This window comes from Bos taurus, chromosome 15 (assembly GCF_002263795.3).
Source record: "Bos taurus isolate L1 Dominette 01449 registration number 42190680 breed Hereford chromosome 15, ARS-UCD2.0, whole genome shotgun sequence".
In the NCBI taxonomy this organism is placed as follows: Eukaryota; Metazoa; Chordata; class Mammalia; order Artiodactyla; family Bovidae; genus Bos; species Bos taurus.
In genome coordinates this window covers 28,154,141-28,169,653 of record NC_037342.1, presented here as the reverse complement: position 1 = coordinate 28,169,653, position 15,513 = coordinate 28,154,141, and the positions used below count along the sequence as shown (strand labels likewise).

At 52.6% G+C, this 15,513-nt stretch overlaps 1 protein-coding gene across 1 annotated transcript in view; it reads left to right on the top strand.

Moving 5' to 3' along the window:
* Positions 1-15,513, top strand: part of DSCAML1 (DS cell adhesion molecule like 1) — a 366,160-nt gene that overhangs the window by 291,739 nt on the left and 58,908 nt on the right. Inside the window, exon 11 of the mRNA XM_002693002.7 lies at positions 660-836. Coding sequence (XP_002693048.1) covers positions 660-836 — 177 coding nt within the window. The remainder of the gene's footprint in view (positions 1-659; positions 837-15,513) is intronic.

Below are 15,513 nucleotides of genomic sequence, written 5' to 3'. Positions count from 1 at the left end.
CTCAATCCAATCCACTTTCCCTATCCCTCCCCAAGTCTCCCCAGCCCGCCCTGGGGTCCCAGAGCCTCATCGACCCCTGATCCTTACTTGTCAAACCTATTCTTGGCTCTCTGCCCTTCTTGGAACCCAACTTCATCCCAAGGATGCATTTGGTATCTGACTAAGTCCCACACCAACCTCTTATCCTTACTGTGTCCATGGCTGACTCTGGGGGAAGGGGAAGAGAGATTTGAAGCCCTACCCACCCCCAACCTTGGAGGATGGCTGGCCTCTTTCCCAGGCCTGACTGCCTAAGACCAGGCAAGCACCACACAAGGGTTCAGTCTTCCCTTTGCCGATTGCCAAGTGGCCCAAAAATAACTCTTTCTTCCTCTCCAAGAAATTCAGCCCAAAGGAAGCTCAGTGCCAAGGCGGGCATCGAGCTGAGGCCCCGAGTCCATCTCCATTCCTCAGATCTGGGGCAGGCTCAGACCTCTGTGAGGGTCTTTCCTGTTTCCCAGGAAACAGGAACTGTGTGAGCTCCCAGCCCTTTGGGGATGCTTCAGAATGGCCCTAAAGCAGCAAAAGAAAGGTGCCGGGCCATTCCTTGAGGCACTGTGATCCTCCCAGCTCACTCCCCGACCCGGCCACCGGCCCTCCTCTCTTCTGCCTCCTTGCAGGGAGCGGGAACCCCCAGCAATACCACCCAGTGCCCCTCACCGGCCGCATCCAGATCCTGCCCAACAGCTCGCTGCTGATCCGCCACGTCCTGGAAGAGGACATCGGCTACTACCTCTGCCAGGCCAGCAACGGCGTGGGCACCGACATTAGCAAGTCCATGTTCCTCACCGTGAAGAGTGAGTTTCGCCCCCATGAGCCCCTCCCAGCACTCCCTGATCGCAGGCCAAGACCCATCTCTGCACTCACCCTGCCTCCCCACCTGGTTTCCCTTGCTCCTTCTCGGAGAGGGAGGCAGGAAGGATTCCTAGGCAGAGGTGGGCTTAGGAACTCTGAGGAGGGATTCAAAATCACTCTCATCTGAGACAATGGCCTCACTGTGAATGGCCCCAGCTCACTCTGCTCTTATCATGATAAATAGGTGAAGTCACTAAGTCATGTCTGACTCTTTGTGACCCCAAGAACTGTAGCCCACCAGGCTCCTCTGTCCATGGAATTTCCCAGGCATGAATAGTGAAGTGGGCTGCCATGTCCTTCTCCAGGGGATCTTCCCAACCTAGGGATCAAATTCGGGTCTCCTGCATTGCAGGCAGACTCTCTACGGACTGAGCCAGTAGGGAAGCATTTACTATACCAAAGTATCATGTGACAGCCTATTTATTTTGCTCTGTAGGTTGGCAATTCCATCTGAATAGTCATATCGAACAATTTTTTCTTCTGTTATTTAATGTATGCCTGCTTGTGTATAACCTGTTAGTGGCTTAGAAAAGAAGAGATCATATACACAGTATAGGAGAAAGGCCTGTGGGATCTGGGTTCTGATTCCAGGTCCACCTTTTGATCTTCCTGGCTTTGGGCAAGTGACTTCACATCTTTAGGTTCCTTTACTCACCTGTGCTAGGTTCGTTCCCAGCCCACTAGGCTCACAAAATCATTGTGCTTAGCCCAGGAAATGATCGTGGAAAAGGGAAGACAATTCAGAAAGGGCAAAAGAGCAATACAACTCACCTTAGCTCGGTGCCATACCTCTGGCTTCTAAATCCCCAGACCTAGAGTCGGAATCAATCGCCTTGAAGTCTGGAATAGCCTTGAGTTCTGTTAAGTCACCCACAGACATTCCTACTGGGCAAACCTATCCCTTCATGCTGTTAGGGGTCTATGTAGTAGGCCCCTAAGAGTCATGTCAGGACAGTGTCTGAAACAGACCACAGGCCACAGAGAAGAGCAGTTAAACCCTGAGTTTTAGCATCTGACCAAGCCAGCTGTGACTCTGGGCATAATCACTGTGACCTCTCTGGTTTTCCTGGCCTCTGTATCTCATGTTCCTGCTGTACAAAAATGAGAGTCATGAGAGCACCTTACCTGTTATGTTTTATATCAAAAGCAAGTCAGATGGCGTGTGTAACGCAACCAGTATGGTACCTGGCACCCAGTAGGCCATCGGAGAGTCAGCCACCAGTTTTGGTTTTAATGGGAGACCCTCCAGGGTACATGTAGGAAAGGCTGATGAGAGCAGTGCCCAGAGTGCGGTCTGCATCTCCCTGGAGGCCCCGCCTTTAAGAGTCATAGTTTCTTTATCGTTTGCCGAACCCGTGTTCAGCTCAGCACAAGACGGGGAAACCCCGGCCATCGATCGATGCTCAGGGAGCTCCAGGCGCCGGAATCCCCGCCCTGGGGAGCTGCTTCCCTCACACTATCAAAAAGCACTTTGTCCTTAATAAAACCAGGCAATCAATCTACATCCCTCAGCCAGGGAGAGGAGAACACTGCTAATTCTGTCTGCGTGAGGCAAGAGGAATAGTAGGCACCTCGTGGAACTAGCCTGGCTGTTTGATCCTTATCTCCCCACTGTCAGCAGGAAAAAAAGAGCTCAAACTCTCAGCCCCCCCTTTTTTTTTTTTGGTTTTTGCTCTTTTCCTCTAAGTTAAAGGATTACACTTGGCAAGCGTGGCTGTATCTTTGGGCCCATGGTTCCTCTGTGTCAATGAGTCAGACATGGGTGATGGGGGATGTGGTGATCAGGAGGTGGGAGGTGTGTGAGGAGAACCAGTTCACATCAGACTGTTCCTGATGTCCTGGGGGTCCTGGGCAAGTCACCTCCCACCGCCCCCCAGACCTGCATTTGTCTGGGCCGTCCGTCCTCACTTCAGAGCCCAGGCAGGAGCTACAAGAGCATGTTTTGTAAATCCAGGGCAGCCTCATGAGCACGTGCGTGCAGCAGCAGATCACACGCTCAGCCACCCACATTCACAGGAGTGTCCACCTCTGGCCCCTCTTCCCAAGGGATGATGGCAGCTCCGCACTCCTTGTCACTGGTGGGCAGAATCTGGCCCTTGATCCTCCCGCCACCCCCCCACCCTTGTCCTGTTTCAGCCGCTTTGTCACTTGGCTCCGCCTCCTTCCATAGTAAGGCGCACTCACAAGGGCTTTCCCTAGGTCTGTGTCTGCACCGTCCCACAAACTCCTCCAGGTTTTTCCCACTCACTGCGCCTCCCTCATCTGCCACCTGTGACACAGTCTCTCTGCTCTGCTCATCCAGCCCTCTGCCCTCTCCTCCTCCAACCTCCCCACAGGCTGCTGTCCAGCTGTGCCCCCACACCGTCTGCACACCCGGGGTCCCCCAAACCATCACCCACAGGTGCTGCCTCGGATGGCCCTTTCTTCACAGCCTTTCTCCATCACAATGCCTCCTCCTGTTTCCACCCTACTCTCCCCAGTGACCCGCCAGCCACACTAAAGGCCCCCACACCACCCCAAAAGCCAGCAGGAGATCGGGAAGCAGGAGCTGGGGCATTTGAGGTCCAAGGGCAGTCAGTGTGGAGGCTGAGTGAGGCCGGGGCCTCTGCTGGGGGCTGGAGGTCTGACTGCTTTTCAGTGGTGGCCTGAATCATTCACACAGCACCTGGCTGCCAGAAGAGTCTCCTGTGACCATGGGACACTGCCGGGGGCGGGAGGGGGACGGGGAAGGGGCCAGGGGCTCCCAACCTTCTTTGGGAGCTTCTGCTGTGCGTCCTGCTGCTTTTCTGTGGGCACACTGCTCCAGGCAACCTACGCTCAGCTCCTCCCCAAGAACATCCTTCCCGCCAACCCCCACCTCCACCTCCCCTGCCCTCTTCCTCCTTCATTGTCCCTCAACCTCTCCCACCTCCCCACAGGACACAGGTAGATGGGGAAAAACCCACAGGATCCGAGTGCGTGAGTCACACAAGGGATTGCCAGGGCAAAGCCCTTCCTGGTCATCCCTCAGTCCATCTCAGACAGCCCACACCAACGCTCCCCCGCTCACCTGCAGGCCAGCTACGGAAAAACCTGCCATTTGCAAAGTCAACGGCACGGCTTTCCTTGATGCGTCTAACACTCTCAGGAAAATGTTGCCCCTATACGGCTCCTCATTGTCAGACCTCACACTCATGTGACCTGTCGGAGGGCAAACTGAACTTCATCCCCACATTAGCCAAGTAGAAGTAAGAACGTAATATAACAAAGAGACATACACCATAAAAAGCATTCACGGGTCAAACTGGACATTTGTGGTTGACCTCTGTTGGAAAGTGTCCTCACCATTGACCCCGATGGTTTCCAATGATAACAGAGGCTCTCTGGGCCCTCACTAAATAATCCATAAAACTCTGTGGATTAGAGCACAGACTTTAGAACCAGACAAACTGGGGTTCAAACTTCAACTCTGCCACTTGATAGCTGTGGGATCTTGGACAAGAAATGGTCTCTGTAAGCCCCAGTTTCCTCCTCGGTAAGTTTGAAGCTATAATGACATTTACTCATTGGTGAAATTCAAGTGAGACACGCACTTACGTCATTAACACAGTACCTGGCTCAAAACTCACATCCGATAATCATTAGCAATCATTAGTTTTAGGTGCTGAAAATCTAGTGACGGATAAAATGGAGTTGCTATCCTCAGGGAATTTAGTATCTTGAAGAGGACATAGACATACACCCAAAATAGCTACGGTACATGAAGCGATAGGAAAGTGTGAAAGTGTTAGTCACTCAGTCATGTCTGACTCTTTGTGACCCCTTGGACTGTAGTCCACCAGGCTCCTTTGTCCATGGAATTCTCCAGGAAAGATCACTGTAGTGGGTACCCATTCCCTTCACCAGGAGGTCTTCCCAACCAGGATCGAACCCAGGTCTCCAGCATTGCAGGCAGATTCTTTACCATCTGAGCCACCAGGAAAGCCCATAAGTGCCTTAAAAAGCTACAAACAAGGGGATACAAAGAGAATCAGGATCGATTTTAATTTGGGTAGCCATCAAGGGAATATTAAGAGAAGTTCCACAACAGGAGTAGTTGCTAAGTAGGACTTGAATGATGAGAAGGATGCCGACAAGAAGCAATGGAAGCAAAGGTCATTCCATTCCAGGATGAGGACAAAGTATTGCGAGACTGTGGAGGCAGGCAAGTCCATGCATTCCAGGTGGAACTTAGGGTTTCTGGTGGAGAGTGAAGGGAGGATACTGCTACTGCTAAGTCGCTTCAGTCGTGTCTGACTCTGTGCAACCCCATAGACGGCAGCCCACTAGGCTCCTCTGTCCCTGGGATTCTCCAGGCAAGAACACTGGAGTGGGTTGCCATTTCCTTCTCCAATGCATGAAAGTGAACAGTGAAAGTGAAGTCGCTTAGTCGTGCCTGACTCTTAGCGACCCCATGGACTGCAGCCCACCAGGCTCCTCCGTCCATGGGATTTTCCAGGCAAGAGTACTGGAGTGGGGTGCCATTGCCTTCTCCATAGGCAGGGAGGATACACATGAGGTGCTTGTGGGTTTTGGAAGCAAAATGCTTTCTTTCTATGCAGTGTTGACTCTTAATATCAGGCACCAAATAAGAGTTGCAGGAGCCCAGGAGTCTAGTGCAGGTTGGGATTCCAGAGCTGGTTCTTGGGGTATTTCTTTCCTCAAGGCCTGAAATTTCTAAGAGTTTGTTAGAGGGAGCAAACAGCTTTCCTAGTCCCTGGACACGCTTGTTGGCAACCATCCAGGCCCAGCTGGTCCCCAGTCCTCCCTGACCCCCAGGATGTGGGTGCTGCTGAGGCCATGCATACCTAAGCGGACAGCCCAGCCTCAGCACTGTCACAGCACAGCATTTGACAGTTTACAAAGCCCATACCCAGCCTGTGGTGTTGGCGCACGGTAGTTCCTTCTTGGGGAAGGAAAGATCCTGGATCAAGGTGACTGAGTGATAGAATCCCAGCTGAGACAGGTGCTTGCCTCTGTGGACTCACATTTTGATAGAGAGAGCACAGACCAAGAGATGGAAGACTGGCTGCTGGTCCCAGCTCTGTGACTCACTGGCTCTGTATCCACGAGCCATCCTTTCCCTGCTCTGGGCGTCAGTTTCCTCATCTGTACAGTGAGGCCTGCACTAGAATTTAGTGCATAGCTGATCCCAGGGTCCCCATCGGCTCAGACAGTCTATGATTCTCGCTATGCACATGGCCCTTTCAGGGCACCAGGCCACCTCCCAGAACTGGGTTGAAAAACAAATGTAATTAACAGATGAAAACACTGCGTCCACGGGGCTACCTTTTATCTCCCTGTTAAAATGTAAAATGAAACAAGAAAGATAATGACCAAAAGGAGGAGGAGGCAGTCCCTCCTCCATCTGACAGTGGGGCAAAAGTAAAGCATCTTCAGGGAGAATGCTTCACCAAGAGTCAGGTACAAAGAAATGCCGCTTAGTCTGAGGTGCAAGAGCCAGCTGTGTTCTGATGCCACTGCTGCATAGGACTCAGTCGTCCCTTTGTGCCACAGGTTACCTGACTAGACAGGCTCTGTTTCACCCCCAGACTCCCCTCCACTCTTTGAAGGCTCCAGTGATGGGCCCAAGGCAAAGCCCACGGCCGATTAAACCTATAAGGGCTCTTTGTTTGGTCTGGGTTTTGATTTGTTTGTTTAGCAAAATGTCAGACCAATTAAAGCCAGATCCAAGAGCCCTCCAGAGCTCACAGGCAGCTGCAGAACCACAGAATTCAGGAGGGAGGAGAGGAGGAGCCAAATGGGGAGTAGGGGGAGTGGAGGGAGTGGGGCTCACCCTGGTGGAAGGAAGTCCGGGGCCTGGGTAGACCAGGTCACCTACCAGCGGTTGACCATTGGTGCAGAGACTGGGATGCGAAACCTTGGAAAGACAACTGTGTATCCAATGACCTGAGATGGTCCTAATTTCACACTTGCTCAAAGGAAACTCCTTCTGCTGGGCAGAAGCAGCCCCTCCCTTGGACCCGGTGGCCAGGGCTCCTGCTCTAGAGCTTCTTCTGCCCTCCTCAGCCCCCACCCTTCCCACAGGGCAAGGAACCTATAACCAAAGGACACGGCTGCCCAGAACCCACTCCTCCCTTTCTCGACCATGCTCCAGGCACCCAGGCTGGAGACATCCTGTCACCAGGCCAGGCTCCCTCCTGCGGCCCCTACTGAACCCTGGTCAGGAGGTCCCAGTCTGAGCCCACCCACCCTATGCAGGACCCAGGGAGGCCAAAATGAGTAGCTGTAGCTTAGCAGACAGGAAGATCCTGACCAGGGAGACAAGAGTCCTGATTTCCTGTCCCCATGTGCCCCTACTGCTTCTGGATAAACCGGGGTCAGTCCCTCTCTCTCCCTGAGGCTCAGATTGCTCCTCTGTTCAGAGAAGTCATGACCTTTTTCTCCCTTTGCCTCAGCCCCTGAGGCATAAACAGAGCTCAACGAGTGAGTGATACTTGCTGTGCCAGTGGAGGCCTGGTGGGGCATGTGAGCACAGTTCCAGAACCTACCTTGCAGAAGCCCTTGGTGTTTCAGGGCAGCAGTCACCAACTTTTTTGGCCCCAGGAACCGCTTTCATGGAAGACAGTTTTTCCATGGCCTGGGGCGGGGGGTGGTTTCAGAATGATTCAAGTATATTACATTTATTGTACACGTTATTTCCGTCATTATTACATCAGCTCCACCTCAGGTCAGCTGGTCTTAGATCCCAGGGGTTGCGTGCTCCGTCGTGTCCTACAACCCTTGCAGCCCCGTGGACTGTCCTCAGAACGCCATCAGGCTCCCATCTGGGCCTCTCAGGTCGACGGAGACTTGAGACCTGCAAAGTCAGGATTCTGAGAAAACTTCCTCCTGCTCGTGTGATTCATGCCCAGGTCTGCCACTTCCACGGGCAGCGGGTGCCCACCCCAGGGCCAGGTGCTGTCCACAGCGCTGAGGGTGTGATAGGGGTGAGCTCCCCGCAGAGCAAGGGCAGTGAAGCCCACAACCTCCCACCTCAGGCAGCCCCTCCAGCTCCACGAGGACTGGCTGTGACTGTCCTCTTGGAAACTCGGCGTGGGGAATTTCTATCACACACTGGAACCTTGTGTTTGCTCCCTAGAGCCACTGTAACAGAGTTCCACAAACCAGGTAGCTTAAAAGAACAGAATTATATTCTCCCACAGTTTTAGAAGCCTCGAAATTCCAGGTGCCAGCAGGGCTGTGCTGTCTCTGCAGGCTCTAAGGGAACCTGTTTTTCTTGCCTCTGCCGGTGGTTGCCAGCCATCCTTGGCATCCCTCCCTCGGACTGGAGTCTCTGCCTGCATCTCCCTGGGTGTCTTCACACCAGCTTCCCTCTGTGTGTGTCTCCCCTCTCCTTATAAGGACACCAGTCATAGTGGACTAAGGGCCCTTCCTACTCCAGGAAGACATCTCTTTAAAAATTATCTATTTATGTGTATTTATTTGGCTGCGCGGGGTCTTAGCTGTGGCACTCAGGGTCTTCCATCTTTGTTGTGGCACACGGGATCTTTAGTTGCAGCATGTGGGATCTAGTTCCCTGACCAGGGATCGAACCTGGGGCCCCCTGCAGTGTGGGAGCCTGGAGTCTTAGCCACTGGACCACCAGGGAAGTCCCCAGACATTACTAATAGTTGATATCTACAAAGATCCTATTTCCAAATAAGACCATGTTCACAGGTACCAAAATCTAGGACTTGAGATATCTCTGAGGGGAACACGACTCAAACCACAAGAATCCCCAGGCCCAGTGGTTTAGTGTTCACAGCTGCATGCTTCCCAGAACTCTGGGAGCAGAAGTGCCCTCCTTTTCAGGATGCCACCACTGCCCTTGTCTGAATACCCAGCCTCCTCACCAAAACTCTTTCTTGGTCAAGAGCTGACGAGCCCAGCCTCCCCTGTGCATTAGCCCTAGAGCAGGGGTCAGCAAACGGCCGATGGCCATATCTGGCCAGCTACCCCTTTTGCAGGAGCACGGCCATGCCCATCCTTCATACCCTATTACCTGTGGCTGCTTTCAGAGCTACAGCCACTGAATTGAGTCACTGAAACACAGAACTGTGGCCTGCAAAGCTTAGCATATGTGTATGTACTGTGGGTCTTTTGCAGGAAAGTTTAGGGCATTTGCAGCGATGACCCCGAAATACTACCTTCCGAGTAATTAAAGATGGGCAATGTCTCCTTTTGCCTCTGAAAGGATTCTGATGTTCAGGCTCATTTCAGACTTGAGTGTTTTCTCATCTCTAAGGTGGGGATAAAAGTACTACCTACCCCCTTGGGTTGGAGCAGGTGGATTTAATGAAATAATTCAAATAGAGCATTAACCAGGGTGCATGGCACATAATGAACATTCAATAAACATCAGCTATTTTCATTATTGCTATCATTTTCCTGTTATTCTGGGGAGTGTAGAAGACCAGAGGCGAGGGAAAACCAGGTCTCACCTTCATGTGAGAAAACTGGACCCCACCTCCCGACCCCTGACCCTGTGCTTCTGCTTCTCAGCAAGCAGCCAAGAGAGGGACTGACTGATCCATTTTCAGGCTGGAGAAAGTGAGGCCTGGTGAGTTTGAAGGCCTCGGCCGGCCCACCAGGCAGCAGAAACAGGGCTGCGGTCCAAATGTCAAAGGCTCCACGGTTCTCCATGACCCGCACCCCACCCCCTTCAGCACACGCTGTTTGTCAGTTCTGTGCCCCATGCACACGGGCAGTGGATGGCTAGGGTTCCCCCGGCACCTCCCCACCAGCTCTTGGAGCCAAGGCTGATTGCTTCCATGCAATTTGAATTAATCTCATGCTTCAGGTGGAGCTCGGCTAATCAGGGGAGACAAGAAGCCGAAGTGGGTGCAATCAAATTAACAACGCTAGGCCCTGGCTCTTTAAGAAGGAAAAAACAAAGCAGGCACCAGAAGGCACCTCCCCCCACCCCAACCAGCCCTTCCCTGGGGAAGCCTGGCACGGCTGCCAGGGCTGAGCGCAGAGCTTCTCCCGCCCTACCCCACCCTGGGCCGACCACCCCACGCGCCAACAATGCCCCTTTGTGGCAGCTTATCTCACACCGCCAAACAGCCTGTGGTTCTTGTCGGGATCTTGTTAACAAGGAGCAGAGACACAAGCTTTCGCGGGGAGGGGGGGAAGTGGGCTGAGATGGGGGGAAGGAGGGGCCGACTCACCTCAAATGGGTGAATGGGTGCCTGTAATCCTTTCAGAAACAAAAGGAGATGCGAGCCTCCCAGCTGGGCAGCTCCCTTCTCCCCTGGGGAGGAGGGCCTGCAGAACTCTCTTGAGCCTTCAGGGCATGTGCTGTCCCCTGGAGAAGAAGGAGTCCATCCAGAAAAGCATTTCAACTTGCCAGAGAGTGCATCCTTGTTAGCAAAAAAAAAAAAAAAAACCCAAACAAAACAAAACAAAAAAACTATGGGACTCCTGGAGAGATTTCGGTTAGACTCTCAGAAGGACTTCCTGAGACAGTCAAGTCGGGTCCTTGGGGTCGGGGAAGAATACCGTGACTTTGCTGCTCTTCCAACCTTCCTGGCCTTGAGGTCGTCCTCCCTGAGGAGAGGAAGGACCAGAGGGGCATCCACTTGAATGGGGAGGGGAGAACCATCCAGCCCTGTGGTTCTTCCCTCAGACCTTGTGAGGAGGAGCTCCTGAAGCCCCTCTCCCAGGCCATCCACCTGGAAAAACAGAACAGCCTAACCCCTGGGTGTCCCGGCTCCCAGACCCTTCTGCTTCACCCACAGTGTGGCTGCACTTCTCTGCAGGGACGCGGGGGTCTTTGCATGCCCCTTCTGCTCCCCCACCTCCTGCCCTTCTTCGACCAGCGTCACATCAGCGGTAAAATCACAGGTGCCCTGAATCCTGGCTCTGCTGCTCTCTAGCTGTGTGACCTTGGGCGATTTACTTCTCTAAGCCTTAGTTTGCCCATCTGTAAGTGAAAGTGTTAGTCGCTCAGCCGTGTCCAGCTCTTTGAGACCCCCGCCAGGCTCTTCTGTCCATGGAGTTCTCCAGGCAAGAATACTGAAGGGCATTGCCATTCCCTTCTCCAGGGGATCTTCCCAACCCAGTGATGGAGTCGGGGTCTCCTGCATTGTGAGCAGATTCTTTACCATCTGAGTAAAGTGGGAGTAAAAACAGGGTTGTTGTTGTGAGGATTAAATGAGTTAATGCATTTAAAGGAATGCAGAATAGTGTCTAGCAAATAGTAAGGCCTCAATAACATAAAAGTCTAGGATTATCCTGTACTGGTGCCCCAAGCTTCCTTTGTTTGTTTTTTTTTAAATACGATTTATTTTATTTATTATTAAATATGTATTTATTTTATTTATTATTGGCTGCACCGGGTCTTAGTTGCACCATGCGGGATCTAATTCCCCCACCAGGGATCAAACCCGGGCCCCCTGCATTGGGAGTGTGGAGTCTTAGCCACTGGACCGCCAGGGAAGTCCCCCAAGCTTCCTTTTGAAGCGTAGCATTCCACACCTCTTTCCCATTTTATCAGGCCTCTCCCAACAGCTGGTGGCATTCACGCCCTTTTTCTTCCACATCCTCCTTCCCACACGCGCTGCTCTTCTCCTCTGGGTATTAGGAACTGAATCTTCCCTCTCTGGTGATTCGGGGACTGTCAGAAACACCAGCTGAGCTCCAATCACCAGCGGAAGAGAGGGAGGGGCACAGAGACAGAGGCCAACTCATCGCCTCCCTAACTCCTGCCCCCAGGCCCGGCCAGCCCTGGCCTGGCCCCCTGGCCCCCTGGCCCAGCCCTCCTCCAGTTCTCAGCTTCCTGCTCTCCCTTTAGAATTCCTCCCTGTCATGTCACTCCCACCCAGCTTCCCACTTCTGGGACAAAGCCCAGGATGGGCGAACAGCCCACCAGGGCAGAAGGAGAAAAGTCTGGATGGAACCAGAGGAAGGGATGCTGGTGAGCTGTCAGGGGGCTTGGGGCGTCTCCTTGGCACTCCCCAGCTGTGTGACTATTTAGACAGACCACGTAGCCTCTCTGAGCTTCCATTGCCTCACTAGTACTCTTGGTGCTAAAAGCCCCCGGGCCACCTTCTTAACAGGAACGTCCTGATAAGGATGTTCCCGCGCTCTTAAACTGCAAAGATCAGCCCAACCCAGCTTATGCATGGGGCCCCAGAGAAGGGGGAAGCTGGAGGGGCCAGGGAGAGTCCAAGTAGGTGCAGAGTTTATAATCCTCATAGCAGGGTCCAGGGGCCCTAGGTCTCCATCCCCAAGCCTGAGGGGCTGGTCAGAAAGTCTGTGGATGCTTGGGGGTGAGAGGAAGCAGAGCTGTCTCCTGGTGTTTTAAAAATCTATCAGCCTCTCACATCAAATTAAAATGTAAATAGCAGCTGGTCTGGGCAGGACCTGGGGGTGACAGGAGCCAGCCTGCGAGTAATTTCACAGACGGGAAGCGGTTACATCAGATTCTGACAACTGTCTTGTTTCTGAAATTGATTTCCTCTCCCCTAGCCTTGCTGCCCCAGGAGAGCCCTGGAGCGCGGGGAGGGGGTTGAGTCCGCTGTGGCAGGGGCAGGGCCAGGCGGCCAGTGCCTTTCTCCTTTCTGTGGCTCCTGCCAGTAAAGCCCCATCAGGCCCGGGAGGAGGAAATCTGAGAGTTCTGCAAGGCTCTAAGGCCACAGGAGAGGCGCCCAGAGCCTGGGATCCTGCATCCTTCCCACAAATACATGCTAGGTCCTGAGCACGGTGCTTGTACCCCAGAGAGTCTCACAATCAGAGATAAGGACATGGCAGTATGACATGCACCATGCCAGGAACGCTTGATGCCCACAGGAGGGGTATCTGCAGTGACATGGGGTGTCAGGAGAGGGCCTTGGGAGTCATCAGGAAGCCCCTTTGGGTTCTACCAGGGTTTGCCCCAGTCTGGCCATGCGCAGTGCTGGAGGTTGGCGCCAGGGTTGTAAAGCTCTAATCAGACTGGCCCAGCTCCCCCAGGACCTCCCACAGGACCCCAGGGAAGAACCCACCCTCCCCACCTACAGGGGTTGTGTATTCAGGGGCAGCTCACCCACTTGGTCTCCCTGATGCCCTCAAGCCCGGCCTTTCCCTGTTGCCCAGTCCCCAGAGAATCTCTCACCGCACCCTTCTTTGTAAAAAGAAATTAGGTTTCCTTGGCTGTTAATTGAATTACACTGCAGGAAAGCAGAGAAGTTGTATCTCATTAAAGCCTCCTGTGTCCTACTGGGGCTCTGTGTTGCCTCTGTGGCTGCTATTAGCGCTTGTCATGTAGAACTCAGCCCTGTGTGTACAGCCCTCCCCTCCCCCCACTCTCCTGCCCATCTCTCGCTTGGAAAGTGAGGCTGGTAAGTCTTACTTCTCATGGTCATTGGTGGTGGTGGCCAGTGAGCAATGAACCAAGAGGCCAGAGCATCCATCAGATAGCCTGCTCCATCAGGGGTACTGTGGGCATAGGGAGGCTGTGGCGCTTGGTCAAGAAATACATTGGGACCCAGGCTTTGGAGCTGGGGAATAATAACAGTACCTACCCCAGATGACTTAATTCATGTAAAGTACTAGAATACTGCCAGCACGTAGTACAAGGACGTTCTCAGTAAAAGGCAGCCATAAAAATGTGTGTGTGTGTGTGTGTGTGTGTGTGTAGAGGAAGGGTATGCTTTTGTAATGCAGGGCTGTGGGTAGATACGTGTTAGACAATTACATCAGACTGTTGACATGCAACTGACAACTACATCAGGTTACATGTGTGTCACACAACCTGTGAGTTTGCAGTAAAACCATCGAGAGTAGGCTGTGAGGGTGACTGTGTTTGTGACGGTCCGATGGGGGCGGTTTTGACATTGTGTGCAATGCACACATTGTATATATGTGCCCCTCCACGTGACTACACGTGAACCTCTCTCTCGGGAATTCTCCGGGTCTGCTTTCAACCCAGAAAGCACTCTGGGGCACAGCAGGGTCTCGGTGCAGTGAGGGTTCAATTGTGTTTATCAGTGTGATTCAGTGGAGCAGAGAGACCTTCTGATCCCGAGCAAGAAGCAAGGGGGAGACCAGGGGACTGGAGAGCAGATGGGGCGGGGCAACTGTTGCCCTGGGCTCCCCTCTGTTAGGGGGCTGCCTCTTTAAGTGCAGCAGCCACAAAGGCGGAGGCCCCCAGTGTGTGGCTCAGGAGGGCACCCAGGACCTGGGAGACCTGGACAGGGTCTGGGAGGAGAGCGCAGCAGCAGAGTCCTGTCTGTGGTTGACAGGCAGGCTGCGGAGGACAGGAAGGAAAGAGGAGGCAGGTCCCCTGCTTCTTGCCCAGAACGAGGGGCTGCAAACCCCTATAAGCAAGAAGAGCTTGCCCAGCGAGCCGGATTGCCCACCACCTTTCATCTCTCCTGAGACCCGGACATCCACAGGGGCCCAAAGCATGAGCATCTCTCCAGGCCTCGCTGGAATCTTCTTTGTGCTGCCCAGGTTGTCTAATGTGGGGCGCTCACTGCCTCTGCTGCAGCCCTTTCCCTAAACAGCAAACACCCCTGGAAAACTGTTTCTCAGGCCAAACAAGAGGCCTGCCTTCTCCCTGTGTAAAGAGCTGTTGTTTTCAGCCTCCCTTCAAACTGCATGAAGTCTGTCCATCTTCCTGATCACAGTGCAGCTTGTCAATGTCCTCCGTCAAGTAGAGAGCCCAGAACGAGGCATGATGCTTCACACGTGATCTGGAGCTTGTCATTCAATGTTCTGAAGACCTGAGCACTAGTTTTCATGGCATCAGCTCACCTTCCACCATTAGTATTAGAGCTTCATGTGTTAAGAATCATCTCTTCCCTAATATCTCTAATAGTAGAGATTGAAAGTGAAAGTTGCTCAGTCGTTTCTGACTCTTTGTGACCCCATGGACTACACAGTCCATGGAATTCTCCAGGCCAGAATACTGGAGTGGGTAGCCTTTCCCTTCTCCAGGTGATCTTCCCAACCCAGGGATCGAACCCAGGTCTCCCACATTGCAGGCAGATTCTTTACCAGCTGAGCCAGAAGGGAAGCCCAAGAATACTGGAGTGGGTAGCCTATCCCTTCTCCAGCAGATCTTCCCAACCCAGGAATCAAACTGGGGTCTCTGGGGACTCTGGTATTGCAGGCAAATTCTTTACCAACTGAGCTATGAGGGAAGCCCTGTATAGTAGAGATTATATCCTACTAATCTACTATACCAATATATATACTAATATACAATATATATACTAATATACTATACTATACTACTACTAATTCTATGCCAAAGCCTTTGACTGTGTGGATCACAATAAACTGTGGAAAATTCTGAAAGAGATGGGAATACCAGACCACCTGACCTGCCTCTTGAGAAATCTGTATGCAAGTCAGGAAGCAACAGTTCGAACTGGACATGGAACAACAGACTGGTTCCAAATAGGAAAAGGAGTACATCAAGGCTGTATATTGTCACCCTGCTTATTTAACTTATATGCAGAGTACATCATGAGAAACGCTGGACTGGAAGAAGCACAAGCTGGAATCAAGATTGCCGGGAGAAATATCAATAACCTCAGACATGCAGATGATACCACTCTTATGGCAGAAAGTGAAGAGGAACTAAAAAGCGTCTTGATGAAAGTGAAA